The 23,629-nt window shown below is 40.9% G+C and overlaps 1 protein-coding gene across 2 annotated transcripts in view; it reads left to right on the top strand.

Moving 5' to 3' along the window:
* Window positions 1-165: 165 nt before the first annotated feature.
* PDE6D (phosphodiesterase 6D) overlaps window positions 166-23,629 on the top strand; it is a 43,514-nt gene continuing 20,050 nt past the window's right edge. The window contains exons 1-2 of one of the 2 annotated variants that reach the window (XM_053655181.1): window positions 904-1,311; window positions 3,768-3,830. Coding sequence is in view for 1 of the 2 variants with exons in the window: in XM_037152213.2 (XP_037008108.1) it covers window positions 340-389 (50 nt within the window). In the remaining variant the exon portion in view is untranslated. Of the gene's footprint in view, window positions 390-903; window positions 1,312-3,767; window positions 3,831-23,629 lie in introns of those variants that run through there. The other variant, XM_037152213.2, reaches the window with a different exon arrangement.

Raw genomic sequence — 23,629 nt, 5'->3', positions numbered from 1 at the left:
GAAAAATTTGTCCTACGGGACTTCCCGGGGAGGGCCCTTTTCGTCGGCTCCCTTCGTCCCCCCAGCGAAGCCGCTAAGTATTTCTATTGGCTGATCCGGATGCCAATCGCCAGGACGGGCTTTCTATTGGCTTCGGGGCGGGCACTCCGAGGCTAAGGGGAAGGAGAAGGGATCAGGAGCGGGAGCTGGGGAAAGGGAGAAACCGGTCCGGGTCTGGCCGCTGCCGCTGCTCGCGGGAGGTCTCCAGGTCCGCCTGCGCTCAGTCGTCGGCTCCGGGGCATCGTCTGCGAGGCTCCGCCGGACCAACGTGGGAGAGCCGCGGGCGGCGGCTGCCGCATCATGTCAGCCAAGGACGAGCGTGCCCGGGAGATCCTGAGGGGCTTCAAACTGTATCCGCCCGGGAGCGGGGCGGGGCCGGGAGGACTCGGGAGGTGGCAGCTCGCCGAGGAGAAGGGCCAAGGACGGGGCCCGCGCCAGGTGGGACCCCGAGGAGAGGCGGCCGGGAGGAAAGAAACGGCGTCCCGCGTCCCTGACGAGACCCGGCGCCGGAGGCGGGGAAGGGGGCACCCTGAGGGAAGACAGGGACGTTGACGGGAGCCCCGGGGGCGTGGAGGCGGGGGAGCCCTGGAAGTGGTCGGAGAAAGACGCTGGCCGTCGGAAACGGGCGTCGGGGAGGCCAGCCGGGGTCTGAGCTCCGGCCCGCCCCCGGAGGCCGGGGAGGCGCTGTAGCCCGCGGGGAAGGGCCGAGGGGGCGCGGGGGGCTGGCCTGGCAGCGCGGCAGCCTCTTTGGCGGGAAGTCCGCGGGGGGAGCAGGGCAGAGTGACTTGGAGCGGGGGACCTTGTGTGGGACAGACGCATATGCTTTTGTTAAACTCTCTTGGGTTCGCGCATCCCACGCCTCCCCCGTCTTGTTTCCACAACTTCTCCTCACTTGTGGCTCCTTCCAGGGACGGAGCCGAGGAACCGGGAAGGGAGGTCCAAGGCCGCCCTCCTCCTAACTCTGTCTGGGCCTCCTGAGTCGTTGGCGGTGCTGCGGCTCCCTCGGCCCCTCGGTTTTCTTCCCGGCGAAAAGGGAGCCACGAACTTGTGCGTGAGGTGCCTTGCGGTGTCGTGGGCCCGCGCGGGGACTCCTGGCGCAGGGGTCTTGGCTCGCTCGCGTCTGGGCTGGTGACGCGTAGTGGCGGTGGAGCTGTCCAGCAGCAGTGCCCGGATCACGTCGGGGACACGGTAGGGCGCACGGCGGCAGGACCTGGAAATCGTGGCCCCGGGCCTGTGGTGGCTCAGCTCGTGCAACCCTCTGTCCTTAATGCGGTGAGGACGCTTTGGGTTTTAATAGAGTGGTAATCTGTACCCATGTGATGCGGGTGGAAAAGACGCAGTCTCGTGCATCCCAGTTTTACGTTTTCCTGCCGACCTTAATCTCTTCTTGCATACTATGCCTACGGTAGGCAACATTCTCCAATTGCCCTCTCCGCGAAAACGGAGGCCCCGCTGCAGGGCTCCTCCCCTGTTCCCTGAACAGCGTGTTTTGACAATGCCCGTTTCAACCCTGCAAGTTTTAATAGCTTTGTCACACTCAGAAACTAAGTTGGTAGTAAATTTTAGCACACAAGTGCAAAAAAAGTACAGATGTTTTGGATGCACAAATGAAATTTTCCCCGTGGAAGCCGACCTGTTATGCTTGTTTTAAAAAATGGAAGCATCATCACCTTTACGTACTACCATTTGTGATACACTGTAGTATTTTTAGGTAGTGGAGTTTAGCAACAGCCTCCGTTACGGCTCCATGCACTTTCCGTGTTTGTCTTCATAATGGCACCTGTAAGTAGAATAGAATGGCTGAAGTGTTAGAAAAGCTGTGACGTGGAGTTGGGTTTTTTTTCCTTAAGTAATTTATATTGTTACTTAACCTGTATAGTGTAGACGGTAAACCAGAGACTACGGAGAATTATGAGGTTTCAGAAGCAACATTTTTGTCAGATTGGAATTAGCATGTTGCTGGAAACGAGGAGTCTTTTTAATGGCTTTTGAACATAACGGAAAGGGAAAGTTCGAGCTTTTCACCTTCAGTCTTGGTTCTTAAACCTGTTGAGAAAGAGACTAAGAGACAAACGTGGAAAGCAGAACTTCCGTCAGCTCACTGGAAGGGAAGATGAGTTAACCAAGTCAGTGGTGATGTTAGTGGGCCAAGAAACACTCTCAGGGAAAGTTTGATCTGGGCTGATTAAATCACAGAGGGAGCAGTCACACATTTAAAAGTTAGCATGGGAGCAGTGGAATGCTCATCTTCTGGTAGCCTTTATTGCCATCTGAGAATTAACAGAGAAAAGGAAAGGAGTTCCGGGAGTTGCTACTACCTTCAGGAACATAAAAGTAATGTTTTGTTAAGAAACTGTAATCCACCTTTTATTGGATAAATTATTTTCTAAACTTTCTTTTAGGGTATCTGTTTCTGTAAGAATTGTTTTTACCACAAAAAAATTTTTGCCATTATGTTCTCCTACCAACAGTGCTGACAGTACCCCTTTCCCACATTGACCATGTTGGTCTTTTTATTTTGGCCAGTTTGGACAACAAATGATATCTTACTCTAGTGTGTATTTCCCTGGACCCCGGGGTCCCTGGGGAGGTAATAGAGCGCAGTGGTCAAGAGCCATCCTGGAGAGTAGAGCTACACTGCCCGAGTGGATTCCCAGCCCTGCACTCCTGGTTTTGTGTCCCTGAGCAGCCTCTTTGACTGCTGCCTCAGTTTCCTCATCTGTACACGGGGGTGAAAACAGCACTATCTCATAGGGCTGTCGTGACCCTGGGCAGAGCACTCACATTGTGAAACTCAGTATCCATATCATTCCCTCAGAGGGTTGTCGTGAGGATTAAATGAGACTGCATATAAAATGCTTAGTACAGTGTCTGGCACACAGTAAGCAATAAATGTTAACTGCTATTATTATTTGTTTTATTAATATTAATAATAACAGTGGAGGTAATGTTATTATAAAGCCACTTATTTTTCTGAGGTATAACCAGTGTCTTCATGTTATTATTTTCTTAATGAGAAAAACTAATATTTCTTTAAAGAAATGATTCAGTTAATAAGCATTGATGTGTACCTAGTGTTTATCTTGTTTTCTAGGAATTAATCACATTTTAATGTGTGGCCGACGGAGAAGTAGTTTGGCTCAGAAGGTTTCTGAAAGCACCTTTCACTTGTGTTCTTGCATTTCTCTCCATAGTTTGACCCTGGGTCCCCAATAGTCTCTTTGTCACAGGACCTTGACCTTTGACTTTTTTTCCACTCAAAAAGAGTTGGCTTTACATCTTCTATTCACTTGAATTTCCTTATTAAGAATAGCAGACTGTTGAACTTTTCTTGAATGTCAATAATGCCTAATAGATGCCTTGGCTGAGTGTTATAAATGAGCTTGAGGTTTATGATTTCCTAAAATACAGTTTTTGTCTATCAACCCAAGTTCTGGGGAAGCAACCAAAACATACCATCTATATAGCCAGTGAACACTGTTGGTCACAGCTTGCCCAGTCACAACTTCATGCAAATTGTGATGGGTAATTTGTTTTCCAGGACACTTATGCATGATTTCTGAGAAGTTGTTACTGTTACCCTGAATGGATTAAGTGAATATAATGTCCTATCAATCGTGTTATTTAGGATTTTTAAACAGGCATTCCTGCTTTCGCATTTTGGGGAGGAATTTAGAATATAATTAGATGATTATAGTCTTCTTCAGACCTTCTAAATTTCTTTCCAGGATTGCGTATCTGGTTTATGGTGAAACATTATAGTAACTTCTGGAGATACGGAACAGAACATGGTAAGACTCTCATGGAAAATTCTGGTTATATCGTCACTGTATTTGATAAAGAGCTAGCAACGGTGCTGAGGTTTGGCAGCTCCAGGTTATTATTAGTCTTGACCTCACTTTCGCCTCACAGTCCTCTTTTGCCATTAGTCTGCATTCACAAATCCCCACAGCAGAGAAAGACTTGACTTTGGAATGTATAGATTTGTCTCTATTCCTGGGCTTTAGCATCATTGGAAGGTATTTTAACGGCCATCTTATCTGGTAATCTGACTGTTCCAACCATTGCTTGAATGCTTAAAACTCAAATTGTCAAGATTTTAAGAGTAGCATTCTTTTGTTTTTGACCTGCTGGCAATTTTGAAGCTGAGAGGAAAAGCATATATATTTTTTTCTACAGTCCATTGGCCATAAAGATCTCCGTGGATTGGACTAAAGAAGCATGCTGTTTATGGCAAAGAAGGTGATAGTCCCAATGTAAGAACACACATGAGAAACTTGTTTAGTGTCCAGCTAAGTGGCACTGGTCCAGAGGAAAGGGACTTGAAATGTGCGATACATTCAATAATTGGACAACTGAGAAGTTTTAACCTAAAGAGGAAGAAGAACCGAGCAAGGGACATGAATGTTCTAAAGTTTTTAAAAAGTCTAAAGAAGAAGAATTAAATGTGTAGCTGTCAGAGAAATACAAGTTACAGGGGACAGAGTTTATGTAGCCCAATTTCGAACAATTAGAGTTACCTGCAGTAAACCTACATTTTCCAGAAAGTATTTTAAGCAACATATGTATGCCTGTTTCAAGAGTATTGCAGAGGGAAAGTGTGTATGCATCAGATAAGGCAGTAGTGTGGATGGCCTTCAGAGAACTCCAGTCCTTTTCCAACACTGCAGTTCTTTGATTTGGTGACAACCTTACTTGGTTAATAAGGATTCTTTGCAACAGGTATTTCTGTTGAGATACGTACTACACCTAAAATAGGCAAAACATTTCCTGTGATTTGGGGCAATTAAAGCAAGCTATTTCCATTTTTTTATACCACTGTTAGATACTTTTTTAAAAGATTATATTTTTTATATTTAGAAGGAAGGGAAGAGAGGGAGAAACAGAGGGAGAGAAACATAAATGTGAGAGAAAGACAGCAATCAGTTGCTGCTTACACACCCCCAGCTGGGCACCTAGCTGACAACCCAGGCATGTGCCCTGACTAGGAATCGAACTGGCCACCCTTCAGTTCACGGGCCGGCACTCAATCCACTGAGCCACACCAGCCAGGACTGTGTTATTGCATTTGAGTTTAAAATTTTTCCTCAGTGTTAAATCACAGGTCTATTTTTTTCCTTGAAAATTATTCTCTTCTCCTTTGTGTTCATATCCTCTATTTTCATGGTTTTCCCTCCATTTTCAGATATGGGGATAAAATTAAGCCTCAGATAAGGCTTAACAATTAGAGTTACCTAAAAACAATTGTTGGAAACAATTGTTTCTAACAATTAGAGTTACCTAAAAAAAAGAAATTTTTCCAGGAAGTATTTAAACAGCATGTATTAGTCAGCTAGAGCTGTTAAAACAAAATGCCATGCACTGTATGGCTTAAACAACAGACATTTATTTCTCAAAAAGTCTGGAAGCTGGAAAGTCCAAGAGCAAGGTGCTAGTTGATTTGGTTTTCAGCAGGGGCTCAGTTCCTGGCTTACAGACGGCCACCTTCTCCCTTTGTCCTCACATAGTGGAGAAAAAAAAGTAGATGGGCAAATCACAGGAGAGTCATAACTATACCGTGTATGGCACTGCTATCTGGCTGACAGTCTGTTTGGAAATGATGGTTTGTGGACAGTTTGCTGCTAAATGAAAGATTTTTACAAAGGGACTAAATCTGAGGATCTGACCTGACAATTTTCATGGAATAAGAGGTGACAAATTTAACTTGTAAGCCTTTGCTTTGAGCCATCCTCTGGGTGGCTCTGGCTATAGTGCTACCACTTTGCTGGTGGTTTATTCACACATTTGTTTTCAGGGTCCACAAGTGCCAGGTAATCTGCTAAACACGAGATGCAGAATGATAAACCAGTTTTTATATTCAAATAACTTGTATAATAAGGGAGAGAGAAAGAGAAATTAACAATCAGAATAAAATGTGATAAGTGCCCAGTAGTATAAAGTACTATGGAACTTCAGAGAAAGAGTGACTGCTGACCCAGGTGGTGTGGTTCAGTATATTGAGTGCCAGTGTGTCGATCCCCAGTCAGGGCTCACGCCTGGGTTGCAGATCAGGTCCTCAGTTGATGGAGTGTGAGAGGCAGCCAATTGATGTATCTCTTGCACATCAATGTTTCTCTCCCTCTCTCCCTTCATTCCCCTCTCTCTGAAAATAAATAAATAAAATCTTTGAAGGGAAAAAAAGAGTGACTACTGCTGGAGGCATTGTGGAAGATACCAGAAATGTCATTTGAATGGGATCTTGAAAGATGAGTAGGTGTTGAGCAGTTTAACTTTCAGATACTGGAGAGTAACAGGGAAGGAAAGCGAAGGCATGAAAAATGAGGAGTGTTTCAGAGGGGAGTTGGAATCAAGAATGAGGATCAAAAATAAGTCCATGGAATTGCTGAAAATTTCAATCATTCAAAGAATATTCGAGATTACTGAGTCCCATGATACCTTGTATGACCACTGACCAATGACCATTGGTGATCTCTTTGAGAATAGTAGATATTTAAAGAAACAAACTGTAGTCTGCCCAAATTAGAAAATGGATAATAGATTAAATAAAGTCACCAAGAATAGATTACTCTTTCAGGAAATCTGATGATTTATGAAAGCAGAGATTAGGGGAGTAGCTTGAATAGGTAGAGAGATTAGATTTTATTAAAGAATGAAATTATTTATTTAAGCTTTACAGCTTTGTGCAAGGTGCTTTGCATCTTTCAAAGAAGGGTAATGGTTGCTCCATGGGCCTTAAAGAGACTATGAAATAAGTAAAATATATGCCAACTCATTTTAAAAACCATAGTGCTCTAAGTGTATTTTGCTTACTATTACATTGTTAACAATTATTTATCTTTCTTTAAAGTTTAGTGTTACTTTCTGCCCTGGCCTAGTGGCTCAGATGGTCGAAGGGTCATCCCATACACCACAAGTTTGTGTGTACGATTCCCAGTCAAGACATACGCCTAGGTTGCGAGTTCAATACCCACTCAGGGTGTGTACAGGAAGCACCAATCTCTCTCTTTCTCCCTCTCTCTCAGTTCCTCTTCCTCTTTAAAATTAATAAAAACATATCTTCAGGTCAGGATTAAAAATAAATAAATAAGATTCAGGGTTACAGGTGTCACGTTTCAGCGTGTTGTTAAAGCCAGAGTCTTAGTGATTGTTTTTTATTCCAGCTTAAACATCTGAAGGCTTTTTTCACCATTCTGGGAAGTAACTGGCTGTTGGAGTGATAGCAAAGGAAGCCCCCTATATGACACAGATGTCCCATTTGAAAGCCAAAATCATCTTTGGCTTTGCTTTAATTAAGAAGGTTATAACTTTAGGAAGTTGATTTTCCTCTCAGTACTGGAGCATTTTTTAAAAATAGGTAAAATTCAGGGATCCCTGGCTGGATTTTGCTAGAATTCAAGGGACTATCCCTATGCCTCCAAATAACATAAACCGTGGTTGATCCTTTCGGGGACATCCCCTTAGGAAAGGGCCTTTTATACTTCAGTCAGGAGGTTCTGGGAAGCAAATAAAAATGAGAGTCTCTAGGAATCTCTTTGGATATGTCTCTTCTAGCTTGGTTCTGACCAGTTTCAGGCACATAACAGCACATATCAGTAAGAATAATAGACCTACTAGAGAAAGAAAGGTTTGTTTCATTGTTTGACTTTGCTAGTGAGAAGACTGTGTTATGTTTCAAATAGTGATCTTTTTCTCATTACTAAATTACTTACCTCGACGGTTTCCCAGGCCAGTTTGAATTTTGATTGTATGCTTTCCAAGCACAGTACCTTTGCCAGGGCCAGAGTATTATTTCACAGGGATCTCACCACTGATTACAGTGCTGCATATTAAGTTTCAAGGATACTGAAACCTGGTTTCTCAGGGAAACCATTTATATTTTCTCACCTTGTCCCCCATAAATAGGAAAAAGACCAGAAGAAAAATCACTGGGAAATTCTTGGTGGAGTCAGATGTTTAAGTGTCCATGAATTCAAATTGGTTCTTAAGAATGTACCAAAAGACAGGATGCTCTGTATAACCAATGTTTGTGCAAGAAGAAGCCTAGAAGAGGAGCTTTGACAGAAGTAATATTTAAAAATTAATGAAGATGCCCTGACCGGTATGGCTCACTTGGTTGGGCATCATCCCACAAACCGAAAGGCCGCCAGTTGGATTCCTGATCAGGGCACGTGCCTAGGTTGCGGGTTCCGTCCCAGGTCAGTTGGAGTGCATTCTAGAGGCAATCAGTTGATCTTTCTGTCTCACGCTAATGTTTCTCTCCCTCTGTTTTTCCCTCCCGTCTCCTCTGTCTTAGAAAAAAGTTAATGAAGGTAAGAATAACAAAAGGAAATGAGTCCAGAAAGTGAACAAAGTAGAGAGAGCTTGAGAGAGGAGAGATCATAAAGACAGAGTGTTAAAAGAGACCAAGAAGAAGAAAAGCCACAACAACAACAAAAAAACTAGGAAAGCAAAGAAAGGCATTCCTATGATGAAAATGCTCAGGATGCCACTAAATAGAAACTCCCTTTGTTTATTGCTAGTCATAGCTGCTTCCACCCCAAAGGAATGAAAAGGGAGAGGTTTTTCTTCATGCGCAGGCATGAAGAAAAGACTCACCTTGCATTGAATCTTTGCCACATACTGCTCTGGTCTGCCATGGTAGACATTAGCATACACTGTTATGTGCTTAGTTGGCCACTTAGCCTGAAAATTCTACTTACCTTGAAGTTCCTCAGACCATAGGTAATGAACCACATGCTCATATATAAGTTATGGATACTCTGCCAAGTCAAGGATTCAACTTAATGCAGAATGAGATTTTAAATTTTAATATGTTTTTACCTGCAATTTGGCTGACTGGCTGAGCTGGTCTCCTTAGAGAACATGGTTTTTTTTAATTGGTTGGTTGGTTTGCTTTTTGTGTGTTGCTGAGCTCCAGCTCTAAGTTGCCCTTTCTGCAGCCTGCTGAACCCTGAATGAGGTGCTCTCCTGGTTCGGCTTTCAGACACTCTGTAGTGAGCCTTGCTTTCTGATTGCTCAGCCAAAAAGAATTCTAATTAACCCCTCTGACTTGCCCTCTGATACTCAGTGTGGTTCAACATACATTTGAATGCTGATTACATGCTGAGCACTGACAAGAAAGGATAAATAATATAGTGCCAATGGAATTTGACTTGCAAATTTATATGTGCAGTACATTCTGATAAGTACCATGATGCAGGTGTAAACAAGTATGCAGGTGCACTGAGGAAGGATCAAATAGCTTTGCCTCAGAGTGTATCGGGGACCACAATCAGAGCTGTGGTTGACTTAGCACTGGGTCATTAGGGAGCATACTGGAGAGTGGAATTCTTGTTCTAAGCAGAGTGGAGCAACTTACGCTAGGCACCGAAGTACAAGAACATAATGTCTTTAGGAAATGCAGCTGTTAGGCATGGCTGGTGGATAGGGTGTATCTGGTGGCTGGGGTAAGAGGTGACTGAGGAATAGACTGAGTAGCAGAAACTAGACTGTCTTCCATCAATAAACCTTGATTTACCCTCTTGACTTCTTTACCCCAGGCTTATCGTAATGTCTTATACCTGCTGCCCTCCTGGTTTCCTGTTGATTTTCTGTTCCGTGTCAAATTATCCTTTCAGCTTGACACTACCTTCCTATCTCACCCTTCTCTATTAACCTATAACCCTTTTCTTTAAAAAAATTTCAACATTCCCAAATCTATTTACAAAGCCTAAACCTTATATGTTCCTCAGGAATGTGTATGTCTGAGGATGGAAGGACTTTTATTGTACACTCACATAGGGTTAAACTGAGACTGTGTCAAGAGCAGAGGTCTTGTTGTTCTATCCTCTAGAACAATGTTTCTTATATTATCCCTGATAAAGACCAGGTTTTAACTTCTAATCCTTCACAGACTGATATTTTTAGAAATTAAATGAAAATGAAATATTAGAAAAGTCACATACAAAATAAAAGTCAAGAAATTTTATTATTAAAATTAATAACAAATTACTCTGCTAAGATGCTATTAAAGTTTTTAAACACTTCCCTTCTCACAGACTGGTAACAAATGGATTCTCAAGCCAGCACCAGTGTGTGGACCACCTTTTGAGCAGCATAGCGGTAGAATTCCCAACGTGACTTGTGCCTGATACACAGTAGAACTTCAGTGCGTGTTTCAGGAATAAATATGTGAATGAGATGTTTAGCATGATTATAGTAGTAGGAAGGGGGAAATGACAGTGGCAGCTCTCTTTGGAGAGTTGGAGGGAAATGATTGAAAAAATAAAGAGCAGTATAATAATGTTACCCTCCATGTCAAACAAACTTTTTCTCATCACTTTCTTTCGCTCTCTAGTGAAGCAAATATTTACTAGGAAATCACCTGTGTGAATTTCTGAGAAATGCTCATTTTGAGCTTGCTCAATATGTAAGACTTACTCCAAGTATCTGCAGAAAAATGTCAGTCCATTCATCTAATCTCGCTCTCACAAGCCAATCTGCAGTTGGCTAGGCCTGGTTTCAAATGCTAACCTCTGCTCGTCAAATCAGAGCATCTCTACATGTTAATGTGGACGGTGCTGCCAAATGCTTTCGCTGCCTGAGATTTTTCTCATTTCCTTCTGTGTCTTCTCAGATTAGCTGAATAGGGTAAGAAGTCTTTATCAAAAACTATGTAACAAACAAGCCTTCTATGTCAATTGAGATAATTTCATATTGCTTACAACACTGCAAATTTTCAGTTCGTAAGAGTAAATTGTAAGGTCTTGAGTCCCCTACAAGATGGACTCATGGTGTCGTTCAGAGAATGGAAAAGCAGGATGTCTATTTTTAAACATTCAAACACATAGCTGCATTTGAAGGAGATCATTGTTTTGAAATATATAAACTTAATATTTGAATGCAACTTTTAATAGGGAAGTTTTCTTATTATTATAAGTAGAGTCCTGTGTCCATTATAGATCATTACAGCACCAGTGACTCAATACCTCATCCTCATTCTATACTAACCATGTCCCACGAGGACATGGTTAGGAAGGGGAAGAGAACCATTTTCATGGTGTAATTGAGGGTCTGCCTGCCTTTCTCACCCTCTCATCAGTTCCCTCAGCTCTTCCACCTCTAGAGGCCTGTCCTTGCAAAGATACTGAGGACCAGCTGCCTAAAGCCACTTTCTTTCCAAGAGTGTGTAGTGTAGGTAGACTTCTGTCTGAATGCTCTGTTACTAGCTGTGAGTTCTGAGCAAGGTATTCAACTTCTAAGAACACCACTGTTTTCATGTGGATGTCAATATTAAATGACATAAGGTTGAAAAATAGAAAAAAGGGCTCTTAGTATAGTGCTTAGCATATGTATCAAATTTAGGCACTCAAATACTAGTTCATTTACTTTGCCTCCTCTTTCTTTGAGGACTAGCTTTAAGCGATGAATGTAGTCAAATATGGCTGGAAATATCGTTCACATTTTCTCTGGCCTTATACTGTCTACAGTTATCAAGTTAAACAATACTGTTAGGAAGCCATTTCTGAGAAATGCAAGAATTATTGAACTCTGTAGTCATCGTTAGGCTAATACAATAGCCTTTGGAGATTTTCTAGAAACTCAAAAGAGGTACCAGACTCTGAGTCTTGGGCTAATACCTATTCTCCTAGTCCTGACTGGCCTGGTTGTTGACAATATCCCTTACCATTTGAATGTGGAAGAGACCAGCTCCTCAACTGGTACTAGATCTGTCTGTTACCTTAACGTTATTGTGGCTTTATTGATTTTATACAATTTGATGTGGTTCCATAGTTTCTGGAAAGCTTGTCTAAGCTACAAAATAGTGTCTCTAGGCATGCAACATGTCCTCTTTGTAAATATGTCTCTTGCCCATCAAGGATACAGAGTAAAAGACCAAAAATCAAGAATCCTAAAAATAAATACGTTCTAACCTGTGGAATACACTAGCAGCATAATCTGAGCTGGCATTCCACAGCATCAAAAGGCATCTTGTATCCTGCAGTATTTGGAAGGGCCTTTCTAGCCTCATGTCCTGGAAGAACTGCTTGTCCTAGACCGTGAGCTTAGGGATCATGACTTATTCATCTTTTATCCCCGGGCCTTCAGTATAGTCTCTCCCTGGTACATCCCTGGGCATCCAGGATAGCTGATTGTGTCACATGAATGTTAAGAAAATAGATGTTGAAATCAGGCAGTCAAAAACCGATTTTATGGCCCTTGCTGGTGTGGCTCAGTTCGTTGGAGCCTCATCCCATGCACATAACGGTTTCAGGTTTGATCCCCAGTCAGGGGCGTACAGGAGGCAGCCTATTGATGAGATGTTTCTCTTATGTTGATATTTCTCTCTCTCTCTATCTATCTCCCCCACCCCTTCCTCTCTAGCAAAAAAAAAAAAAAGTGTGTGTGTGTGAGACTTACTGTCCTTGTGACCTTTGAGCGAGTTACTTGTCATCCCTAAACCGCAGATTCCTCATCCATTTAAGGGCTATAATAATAATGCCTATTTCATACGGTTGTGAGGATTAATTTTGATCTGTATAAAGCACTTAGCCAATATCTTGCATTCAGTACATTAGTCATCATTGTACAGTAAATAAATGCTGAAAATAAAGGCCAGTGGTGGTTACTACTGTGCATGTTATTGCCAAAGATTCTTACACCCTAGGGATGTTGTAACATGAATCATTTGACAGCAGGATTCTTTCCATTTCTTGGAAAAGTCTTCCTTTTTAATTTCTTCTGTTCATTTAAACAGAAATTTACTTTGATAAGGAATGTCTAATTCATATGATTGCTCCAGATAATTTTATATGAAAGTTTTCCTATTTTCTTGTTTTTAGAAATTATTTTGGAGGAGTGATGATCTGGTAAGGACTTGTGAAACTTTTAAATATTTACTTTGTCGGTCTAAAAATATGCTAAACATTTTCAATTTCCATGGGAAAGGCCTCAGGGAAAAAACATCTTTGCCTTTTTTCCTTTTTGGTTATTTCTCTAGTGAAGTTTAGAAATTTGAAGAAGGGTATTGCCAAGAAGCTGTAAAGAGACCCCATCTGTGAGCTACTTCGCGTTCTCTCTGCACACAGAAAGAAGCATGTGGGCAAATTGGCCATTGTTTGTTGCCGGCTCCTAAAGCGCTGCCAGGGGAGACTTACACTCCTGGGGTCTCTTATGTCCCCAGGAGGGAGTTGATGGAAGGCGTTTATTAATCTGCACCAACTTAAGTTTATTAGCTGTATGAGTTCCCAAACATGTTTTTGAGAGAGAAATTCTGCCAGTCCCCATACATTGTTTGTCTATCCCTTTTCAGCTCTGTAGCCAAGGGTTACTTTTTCTCCACAAATTTTAGACTTATGATCTTTTCTCTCTGCCCACCTCTCTTCTCCCCCCTGCTTGCCTTTCCTCCTTTGTGCACACAAAATATTTTAGATTCAATGACTGTTTACCCCTGAAAAATGTGTTTTTATTTCAAACTTACTTTCAGTTTTATAAAATCTTATCTCCTGGAAACATCTCTTAACTCCTGGTATCAATTCTTTGTTTATTCACTATAGACAACCTCTCCCTGTTGCTAGTGTAGAATATGAGCTTTAGCATCTGTAATTTTTTCTTTCTGTTCTTTGAAGAGGTTTCTTTCCCAGAACACTGAAGCTACTCAAAGTCAGTTCCCTGGACTGGTAGCATGGGAATCACCTGAGAGCTGGTTAGAAATGCAGAATCTCAGGTCCCACCCCAGTTCTGCTGAACCAGAATCTATATTTTGACAAGATCCAAATTTGGTTTGTATGCACATGAACATCTGAGAAAGCACTGTGGCAGCTCAGTTGGGTAGGGTGTGTCCACATGTGCCAAGGTTGCAGGCACAATCTCTGGTCAGGGCACATACAAAGAAGCAACCAATGAGTCCATAAACAAGTGGAACAACAAATCGGTATCTATTTCTCCCTCCCTCCCGCTCACTCTCTAAAGTCAATAAATTTTTTAAAAATGAGAGAAAGCACTGCTGTAAGCTTTGCTCAATGGAGGGAAAACTATCAAGTAATGGTTCTCAACTCTGGATGTTCAGTGTAATCACATGAGGAACTTTCAAAAAGACTGGTACCTGGGTTCCATCTTAAGAGATTCTGGTATTATTGGTCTGGGGTGTGGTCCAGGCATTGGGAGTTTTAAATGTCCCCCATGTGATTCTGATATGCGTCCAAGGTTGAGAACCACTCTTGTGCATAAATTTATAATTTGCCCTAGTTTCTTAGAATATCATTATGTATAAATCAATGCAAGACTAATGATGAAAAAGCTATACTTTTTACAATTACATTTATTGGGAGGATGTATATTTGTATAGAAAAACATTGGAAATATAGACCCCAAAATGTGAAATGGTAATCTCTGGGTTATAGGATTATAGTTAACTTTTTTGTCTTCTATTTTCTAAACTTTCTATAATACCCGTGAATTCTTTTGGTTATAAATCTTCATATGTGTAAGAATTAAAAGCACCCTTTAAGAATATTTTATTTATTTATTTTTAGAGAGAGGGGAAGGGAAGGAGAAAGAGTGGAAGAGAAACATCAATGTGTGGTTGTCTCTCATGTGTCCTCTACTGGGGACCTGGCCTGCAACCCAGGCATGTGCCCTGACTGGGAATTGAACCAGCAACCCTTTGCTTCACAGGCCCGTGCTCAATCCACTGAGCTACACCAGCCAGGGCTAAAAGCACCCTTTTTAAGTAAATGTAATCACATTCTGTATGTCTTGTAAACTTTAAAATTTTTTTTTACATTTTTATCCTGTTTTCACATATAAGCATACTAAAGATATTTCCTCATACCATTAAATATTATTACACAAGCTTAAAGTGAATACAGACCCAGGATGACTGGGTTTTTACCTTAAAAAGTATGTTTACAAACTGACTGAGATCTTCAAGAGACTGATTCACTCTTGGAAGCCTTTAGTGTTTGGAAGTTTTCCTTGTCCACAGAAGGGAAAATGTTTAGAGAGAGATGTCAGAACTGCACTGAAGTCGTATCAGACCTCAGAGGGTTTCCAGCCGTTGTCAGTTGAGTGCTATCATTTGTGTGAGCTCTTAAACCTAACACAGAGCCTGACTTAACGGTCCCAGAAGATACTGCACCGCAGGGAATTCTCGATGATGTTTGGATTGCAACCTGTGTGCCCTGTTGGAGGGAATTATATTTCCACATTTCCCTGTCAAATCCTTTTTGGTTTAGTCGGAACCGTGTTTCAAGACGGCTAGTACCTCTCACCGCTCCCTCTGTGTTTAGTGTGCACATTGTGACATGAAAGGCTGGGAAACCCTCAGAGAACCTCAGTGACATGTAGTTGGCCAAGCTGTGTTACAATCAAAGAAAGTTAAGTACATCTTTTTTCTCAGACCTTGGGAATAAGTTTCAGTCCCACAACTTTTTTCTTTTTTAAGAGCATCTGCCTATAAACTGTTCTGTCCTTTACCCAGTCGATTTGCATTCTATGGGAAGATAATAATTTTGTTAATGACCCCTTTTCAATCAGACGAAAGGAGATACATTCTGCAGTTGGGGAACCTTTTTAAGATGCATAGTAGCTTACTCTGTAGAAGAAAAGTTCTGTTTGTCACCTTTTTATCTCACTTAACCTTTTCTCTACCAGAATCTGTATTTAGCGTTCAGAAATAGTCCTGGCTGGTGTGGCTCAGTGAATTGAGCACAGGCCTGTGAACCAAAGGGTTTCCCGTTTGATTCCCAGTCAGGGCACATGCCTGGTTTACAGGCCAGGTCCCCAACAAGGGGCACATGAGAGGCAACCACAGATTGGTATTTTTCTCCCTTTCTTTCACTCTCTCTCCCCCTCTCTAAAATAAATAAATAAAATATTTTTTTTTAAAAAAGAATTTAGAAATAGGCAGTTTTTACCCCTGGCTGGTGTGGCTTCGTGGATTGAGTGCCAGCCTGCCAACCGTGGGGTTGCCAGTTCAGTTCCCAGTCGGCACATGCCTGGGTTGCAGGCCAGGGTCCCAGTAAGGGGTGCGTGAGAGGGAACCACACATTGATGTTTTTCTCTCTTTCTCCCGTCCTTTCTCCCTCTCTCTAAAAATAAGTAAAATCTTTTTCAAAACTTTTTTAAAGTAATTTTAAAAAGAAATAACGCACTTTTTAGTTTCAGAAAAATAAGCTTAATATTTCATTTACAGAATTGTAATTCCAACCAAGAGAGCTTTTAAACTTATTTCTTCTAAGGAGAAAAATTCCGAGGCACTGCACAAGTTAAAGACTTCAGGAACTGTAGTGCTGACTAAAAATGTGTGTTCCCTTTGAGTAGTGTTTGATCTGAATTTGTGCCTTAACTTGAGAAGGTAGTGCTATCAATCTTGGCTATCTTGTCTGGATATGCAAATCAGGAAGAGACCAGACACCTGGGTATGGCACAGTATTGAAAAGCGATACAGGTTTGTGAGTGTATGTTCAGGTTTAGAGGCGTGTTTTAGACACTGATAACTTATCTTATCTCACAAGACCAGATCACAAGCAAGCCGAAGATACTACTTTGTACAAGACTTCGGTATAGATAGTCCCTCTCACATTGCATTGTAATTATTCTTTTACCTGGTGGTTTTCTCTACCTGGAGGAGAGCTCCAGCGAACATGCACAGGGATCATGTCTTATTAATCATAGTATATCCTAGCCCTAAACCTAACCCTTCTAAATGTTCAGTAAATGTTGGACAAATGAAATGTTCAATTCAGCCTTGTTATAATCCAAAACTCTTAGATCATATTCAAATCTAGGTTAACTTGATTTTTTTTCTTTTTAACCAGTTGAAAGTTGACTGCTACTTAACACCAGTGTTTAACAGTTATAAAATCCTGGCTGGTGTGGCTCAGTGGATTGAGCACCAGCCTGTGAACCAAAGGGTTGCTGGTTCAATACCCGTTTAGGGTACGTGCCTGGGTTGTGGGCCAGGTCCTCAGGTGGGGAACATTCAAGAGGCAACCACACATTGATTATTTCTCTCCCTCTTTCTCCCTCCCTGTCTCTGAAAGTAAATAAATAAAGCTTTTGAAAATTATAAAGTAGATGACTATTTTACACATTCTAGAGGTAACATAATTATGAAACCTATTTAAAATTATATCAAAGTTGGGGGTTAAATTTTTAGAGCACATTTATGTTCACAGTGATACTATGTTTTAGAGGATAGTCAAAGTATCATAGTGCCTTAACTCTTAAATAAGATATGAAATTAAAGAAAAAATATTTCTCTGGCCATGATACAATAAATAAATTAAATGGATGAGGCACATTCGATTTTTGGATGCCTAGTATGGCCCTAAAGCCTTATTTTGACTTTTTAACTATTACTAAAAAACTACTTGTGGTAGTCAGTTTGGAGTTTGTTCATCCTGAGTAACAGTTCTTTTATTTAAAAAAATGAAGTATATAATTGAAATTAGTGTAGACTATGTTATGCTGTATATTAGGCTATGTTTCATTATATACCAAATTACTACATAAAGTTAGTTTCAGAAAATATACATAAGAAAAATTCACCAAGAAAAAAATTATAGTAAAATGAAGGAATATTCTATACAAAAGAGTGATTTCTTTGTAAATTTAGAAAGTGACTTAGCAGTGAAAGACCTAGGTTCTAATCTGTTTCTTTTCTCTCAGTGTTTATGAGGCTTTAAATAATGCTGTTTATACCTCTGAGGGGGTCTCTCCATTTTTAAAAGGGGAAGTGATACCTGCTTCAAAAGAGTCAGCTGAGATAATATGTGTAAAAGTGATTTATAAACTTAAAGGTGCTATGCACATAAATGATGAATTTCATTGATAGTCTTAGTAGATTTCGTAGCCTAATTCTATATTTTTTTTAATTATTATTAAAACAGTGGTTTAGAAAACATTAGAGTAGAAAGTGTATTTGGGCATGAGAAATAACTACTAGGTTGGCCAAAGAGTTTGTTCATTTTTTTCTGTAAGATGGTTCCAGTAGCGCTTAGCTGTCTTTAACATCATTCAAAACAATTTTGTTAGATTTTGTCACGACATCTGTCATATGAGTGTGCATTTGAAAAAACACATCAAAATTGGTGACTTTTGTGCAGCCATTTTAATGTTGAAGATGAAAGAAATTACGCAACATTTTTGGCATATGATGCTTTACTATTTCACGAAAGGTAAAAACAACTGAAATGCAAAAATAGGCTTGCACAGTGCATGGAAAAGGTGCTGTTACTGACTGAATGTGTCAAAAGCACTTTGTGAAGTTTCATACTAGAAATTTCTCACTGAACAGTGATGTCTCACCGTGGAGTAGACCAACTAAAGTTGATAGTGATCAAATGGAGACATTAATTGAGAACAAACAACATTTTACAGTTCAGGCGACAGACGGCATAATCAGAATATCCAAATCAATAAAAGTTACTGGTGGAAATGAAAAATGTGTCTTTTACTTTATGGAAAAAATCATATGGACTCTCTTTGGCCAACCCAATACTATTAAACTTTTCATATATCTACAGAATCCATATGCAGGACAGACTTTTTTTTTTGTCATTTATAAAATAAAACTGCAAAAAAAAGATGAAACAGGTTTTGTTAGACTCTCCCTAGTGGGTTTTGTTTTTGTTTTTGTTTTTGTTTTTTTCAGTTTTATTGAGGTATAATTGACATATAAGGTGTTTCTGTTTTTTGTTTTTCAGACTAGATCCAGACTAAGAGTATATTATCTTTGTATTTTATCTGTTGTATTCCTACATATCCCTTTTTTACATCCTTAGTGTCTCTCTGATTCTTTATTACATTTTTGCCTATTGAAATATTTCATGACTCTTTTATTAATTTTGAAGGCCTTTTCTTGATATCACTATTATTCTTCTTTAAATATATATAACAGCTTTATTGAGACATAATCCATCATATCCTACAACTTACCCTTTTAAAATGTACAATATAATGTTTTCAGTGTATTCACCGTGTTGTGTAAGCATCAACACAACCTTTTAGAACATTTCATCACCCCCAGAATAAACCGTATGCATCCCAGCCCTGGGAAACCATTAATCTACTTTCTGTCTTTGTCTTTCTGGAAGGGATGGAATCATAGAAGACATGGTCTTTGTGACTGGCTCATTTCACTTAGGGTAGTATTTTCATGGTTTATCTGTGTTGTAGCATGCATCAGCACCTAATTCCTTTTCAGTTGGATATATGAGTAGTGCTGATATGTACACTCATGTACAAGTTTTAATGTGAATATGTTTTCATTTCCCTTGCACAAATACCTGGGGGTGAAACAGCAGGGCCATGTGGTCACTGTATGTTTAACCTTTTAAGTAAGTCTTCCAGAGTGGCCACACCATTTTATATCTCCACCAGCAGCATGTGAGGGTTCCAGTTTCTCCACATCTACATCAGCATGTTTTATTGTCTTTTTGATAATATTCATTCTAGGGTGTAAAGTGATATTTTCTTGTGGTTTTGCAGTTCCCTGATGATTAATGATTTGAGCATCTTTTCATGTGTTTATTGGCCATTTGTATATCTTTGAAGAAATGTTCGTTCAGATTCTTGCCCATTTTTTAATTGGATTGTCTTATTATTGAGTCGTAAGAGTTCTTTGTATAGTCTGGGTACAATTACCTTATCAGATCTGTGATTTACAAATATCTCCATTCTGTGGGTTGCCTTTCCACTTTCTTTATGGTGTCCTTTGAAGCATAAAGAATTTTTAATCTTGATAAAGTCCAATTTATTTTTTCTTTGGCCATTTGTGTTTTCATTGTCTGTCATATTTAAGAAGGCTTTGCCTGAACTGCAGAGTTCCTCCTATTTTTTCCTAAGACTTTTATAATTTTTGCTACTACATTTCTATCTACGAGTTAATTTTTATGTGTGGTGTAAGAGTTAGGAATCCAACTTTATTTTTTTGCATGTAAATATCGGTTGTTACGGAATCACTTATTCAAAAACAACTATTCTTTCTCCCACTGAATTGTCTTGGTACCTTTGTCAAATTGACCACCAGCACTGGCTGGTGTAGCTCAGTGGTTGGAGCATCATCCCATAACCAAAACGTTAAGGGTTCAGTCCCCGGTCTGGGTGCATACAATCCTTGGTCTGGCATGTGCAGGAGGAACCAGTCAATGCTTCTCTCTCACATCAGTGTTTCTCTCCCTTCCTTTCTCTCTAAAAGCAATGAAAAAAATGTCCTTTGGTGAGGCTTTAAAAAAATCAGTTGAGAGACTTCCACCAAGATGGAGGTGTAGGTGGATGCACTGTGCCTTCTCACACAACCAAGTTTAAAAACAACAAAGTTTTAGCAACAAAACACAGCCAAACCACAGAAAATTGAACTATACAGAAGTCTGACAACAATGAACCCTTCAGCCAAACCGGTGAGAGGGGCAGGGCCAGCAGCAGAGCGGGGTTGGGCAGGAAAGATCCACCAGACCAACCCGGGCAGGAGACCCAGGAGCGCCAGCAACCGTGGGTGTATCTCAGGTGTGGAGTAGCGGGCGGACCCACTGAGGTCTCAAGGCCGTGGACTCACTGAGGGCTGACCACAGTCACACATTCGTGCACAGATAAACCAGTGAAGGAGCAAGCGGTGACACAGACGGTGCAGGTCCCAGTGTCAGGAAGCGGCAGAGGGGACCGCCATTGCCCCTCTCTGACCCTGCCCCCACATACAGCATCACAAACCAGCGACCTGGGTGGCCTCTCTCTGACCCGTCCCCACATACAGCGTCACAAACCAGCGACCTCGGTGGTCCCACCCTGGTAAACAACTAAGGCTCTGCTCTTCATATGCAACAGGCACGAACAGATCAAATCATGGCTCAAGAACAACTCAGAGCCCCAGAGCCCATAAATCTAAGCTATGAAGAAATAGCCAAACTTTCAGATGCACAGTTGAAAACACTGGTGATCAGGATGCTCACAGAACTGGTTGATTTTAGTCACAAATTAGAGGAATATATGAAGGTTAAACTAATTGAAATGAATGGAATTGCACAGAAAACCAATAGTAATGGAAAGGACACTGGGACTCAAATCAAAGGAGTGGACCAGAAAGAGGAAAAAAATGACCAAACAGAAAAGGATGAAGAAACAAGAATTCAAAAAAATGAGGAGAGGCTTAGGAACCTTCAGGACATCTTTAAATGTTCCAACATCCAAATTATAGGGGTAGCATAAGGGGAAGAAGAACAGCCACGAGTGGAAAACTTATTTGAACAAATAATAAAGGAGAATTTCCCCAATCTGGCAAAGAAAATAGACTTCCAGGAAGTCCAGGAAGCTCAGAGAGTCCCAAAGAAGTTGGACCCAAGAAGGAACACACCAAGGCACATCATAATTATATTAGCCAAGATTCAAGTGAAGGAGAGAATCCTAGAAGCAGCAAGAGATAAGGGGACAGTCACCTACAAAGGAGTTCCCATCAGACTGTCAGTGGATTTCTCAAAAGAGACCTTACAGGCAAGAAGGGGCTGGAAGGAAGTATTCCAAGTCATAAAAAACAAGGACCTACATTCAAGATTGCTCTATCCAGCAAAGCTTTCATTTAGAATGAAAGGGCAGAAAAAGTGCTTCTCAGATAAGGTCAAGTTAAAGGAGTTCATCATCACCAAGCCCTTATTATATGAAATGTTAAAGGGACTTACCTAAGAAAAAGAAGATAAAAAAGATGAACAATGAAAGGACAGCAAACTCACAGTTATTAAGAACCACACCTAAAACAAAAGCAAACTAAGAGGACAGCTAGATCAGGAGCAGAACCATAGAAATGAAGATCTCATGGAGGGTTAGCAACAGGGGAGTGGGAGGAGGGGAAGGGGGGAGAAGGTACAGAAAATAAGTAGCATAGACAGTAGATAGAAAATAGATGGGGGAGGGTAAGAATAGTAGGGAAGAGGGGGGAGGGGGGGGAGGGTGTTGAAGGGGGGGGGGGGGGGGGGGGTGTGGGGGGGGGGGGGGGGGGGGGGGTTGGGAAATACAGAATCTAAAGAACTTGAGACACGTGGTCATAAACTAAAGGGGGGAATGGTGGGGGAGGGGTGTGCAGGGTGGAGGGGAATAAAGGGGGGAAATAGAACAACTGTAATGGCATAATCAATAAAATATATTTTTTAAAAATCAATTGACCATAAATGTGAGGTTTATTTATGGACTCTCAGTTCTATTTCATTGACTTGCCTGTCTGTCCTTATGCCAGTACCACACAGTCTTGATTACCATAGCTTTGTACAATAGTAAGTTTTGAAAGCTGGATATATGCGTCTTCCAACTTTATTCTCTTTAAGATTGGCTATTTTGAGTCCCTTAATTTCCATACAGATTTTCAGATCAGTTGGTCAGTTCTGCAAAAAAGCCAGCTGGGATTTTGATAAGGATTAAGTTGAATATGTAGGTCAGTTTGGGAAGTACTGCCATCTTAACAATATTAACTAGTCCGATTCATGTAATTCATTTTTGACCTATAGGAGAGAATAACAAAAAGTGTTGTAAAGAAAAAAGTTCTTTACCCTCTCCCTGGCTGGGTAGCTCACTTGATTAGAGCTCCGTGTATGTGCCAAAGTGGCAGGTTCCATCTTCAGTTAGGGCACATGTAAGAATCAACCAATGAATGCATAAATAAGTGGACCAACAAATCCACACACTCTCTCTCTCCCCCTCCCTCCCTCCACTTCCCCTCTCTCCCCCCACTCCGTCTATCCCTCTCTCTCTCTAAAAAAATCAATAAATTAAAATTTTTTTCAAGTTCTTTGTCCTTCCACAAGTAAAGAGCCTCTGGGGAGAGTTTGACAAGTAGATAAACAAAAGGGAAATCTCAGATCCCCTGTTAGTTATCCATCAATTCCAGTCTTCGAACTCAGGGAGTTTCATATACTGCGCCTTAGAGAATGCACACCAGAGCTTCCAAAGGCAGACTGTGAACTGTCCCCTACTGAGGAAATGTATATTCCACTACTAACCTCTAAAGTATCCTAGGTGGTTAGAATAGGAGAGGCATGTTTATTTCCTAAGTAGATGAACTTGTTTTTTACCCTGTGAGCCTTTAACTGTCCTGGATATGAGAAGTTTGCTTTTTGTTGTTTTGTTTTACTGCTGTTGGTTTCTCTTGTTTGGCTGTTTTGGAGGAGTTCTTTAAATTTTGTCAGCCAAAACAGTTTGAGAATTACCAAGATAAAATGTGCAGGTTTAGCTCAGAGGCCATGATTTTTCTGTCTGTAAATTATAAGCTCCTAAAGAAGCCTAATTGTGGGTTCTGTCCTTCCCATGCCCTTTAGGGTTTTGTCTTTCTGACTCTTAAGACTCACACTCCTTTAAATGTTACCCTTGGGAAAAGTTGGCCTCTTTTGTACTCAGAAGGCTTGGCTCTTTCTGTTAAGAAAGAGCCTTTCGTTTTTTTTCCCTCAGAAAACTAAGGGAAGATAAAGAATGCTTTTTGCTGGTGGAAACCTGGTTTTTGTTTTTGATGCCCAATGGCACGAGTTCTCACTCTGGAAATGATCTTCTCTCTCGGAACAAAGCATGGGGCTTTCTAGTGTGCTTTCTGTCTGAAAGTCAGGGTCATGGCAGTCCCTGGAGGCAGGCACAG

Source organism: Artibeus jamaicensis, unplaced genomic scaffold (assembly GCF_021234435.1).
Source record: "Artibeus jamaicensis isolate MK-2021 breed Jamaican fruit bat unplaced genomic scaffold, CSHL_Jam_final contig_944, whole genome shotgun sequence".
Taxonomy (NCBI): domain Eukaryota; kingdom Metazoa; phylum Chordata; class Mammalia; order Chiroptera; family Phyllostomidae; genus Artibeus; species Artibeus jamaicensis.
Note: the sequence above shows the minus strand (reverse complement) of the source record. Positions and strands in the feature narration are given on the sequence as shown.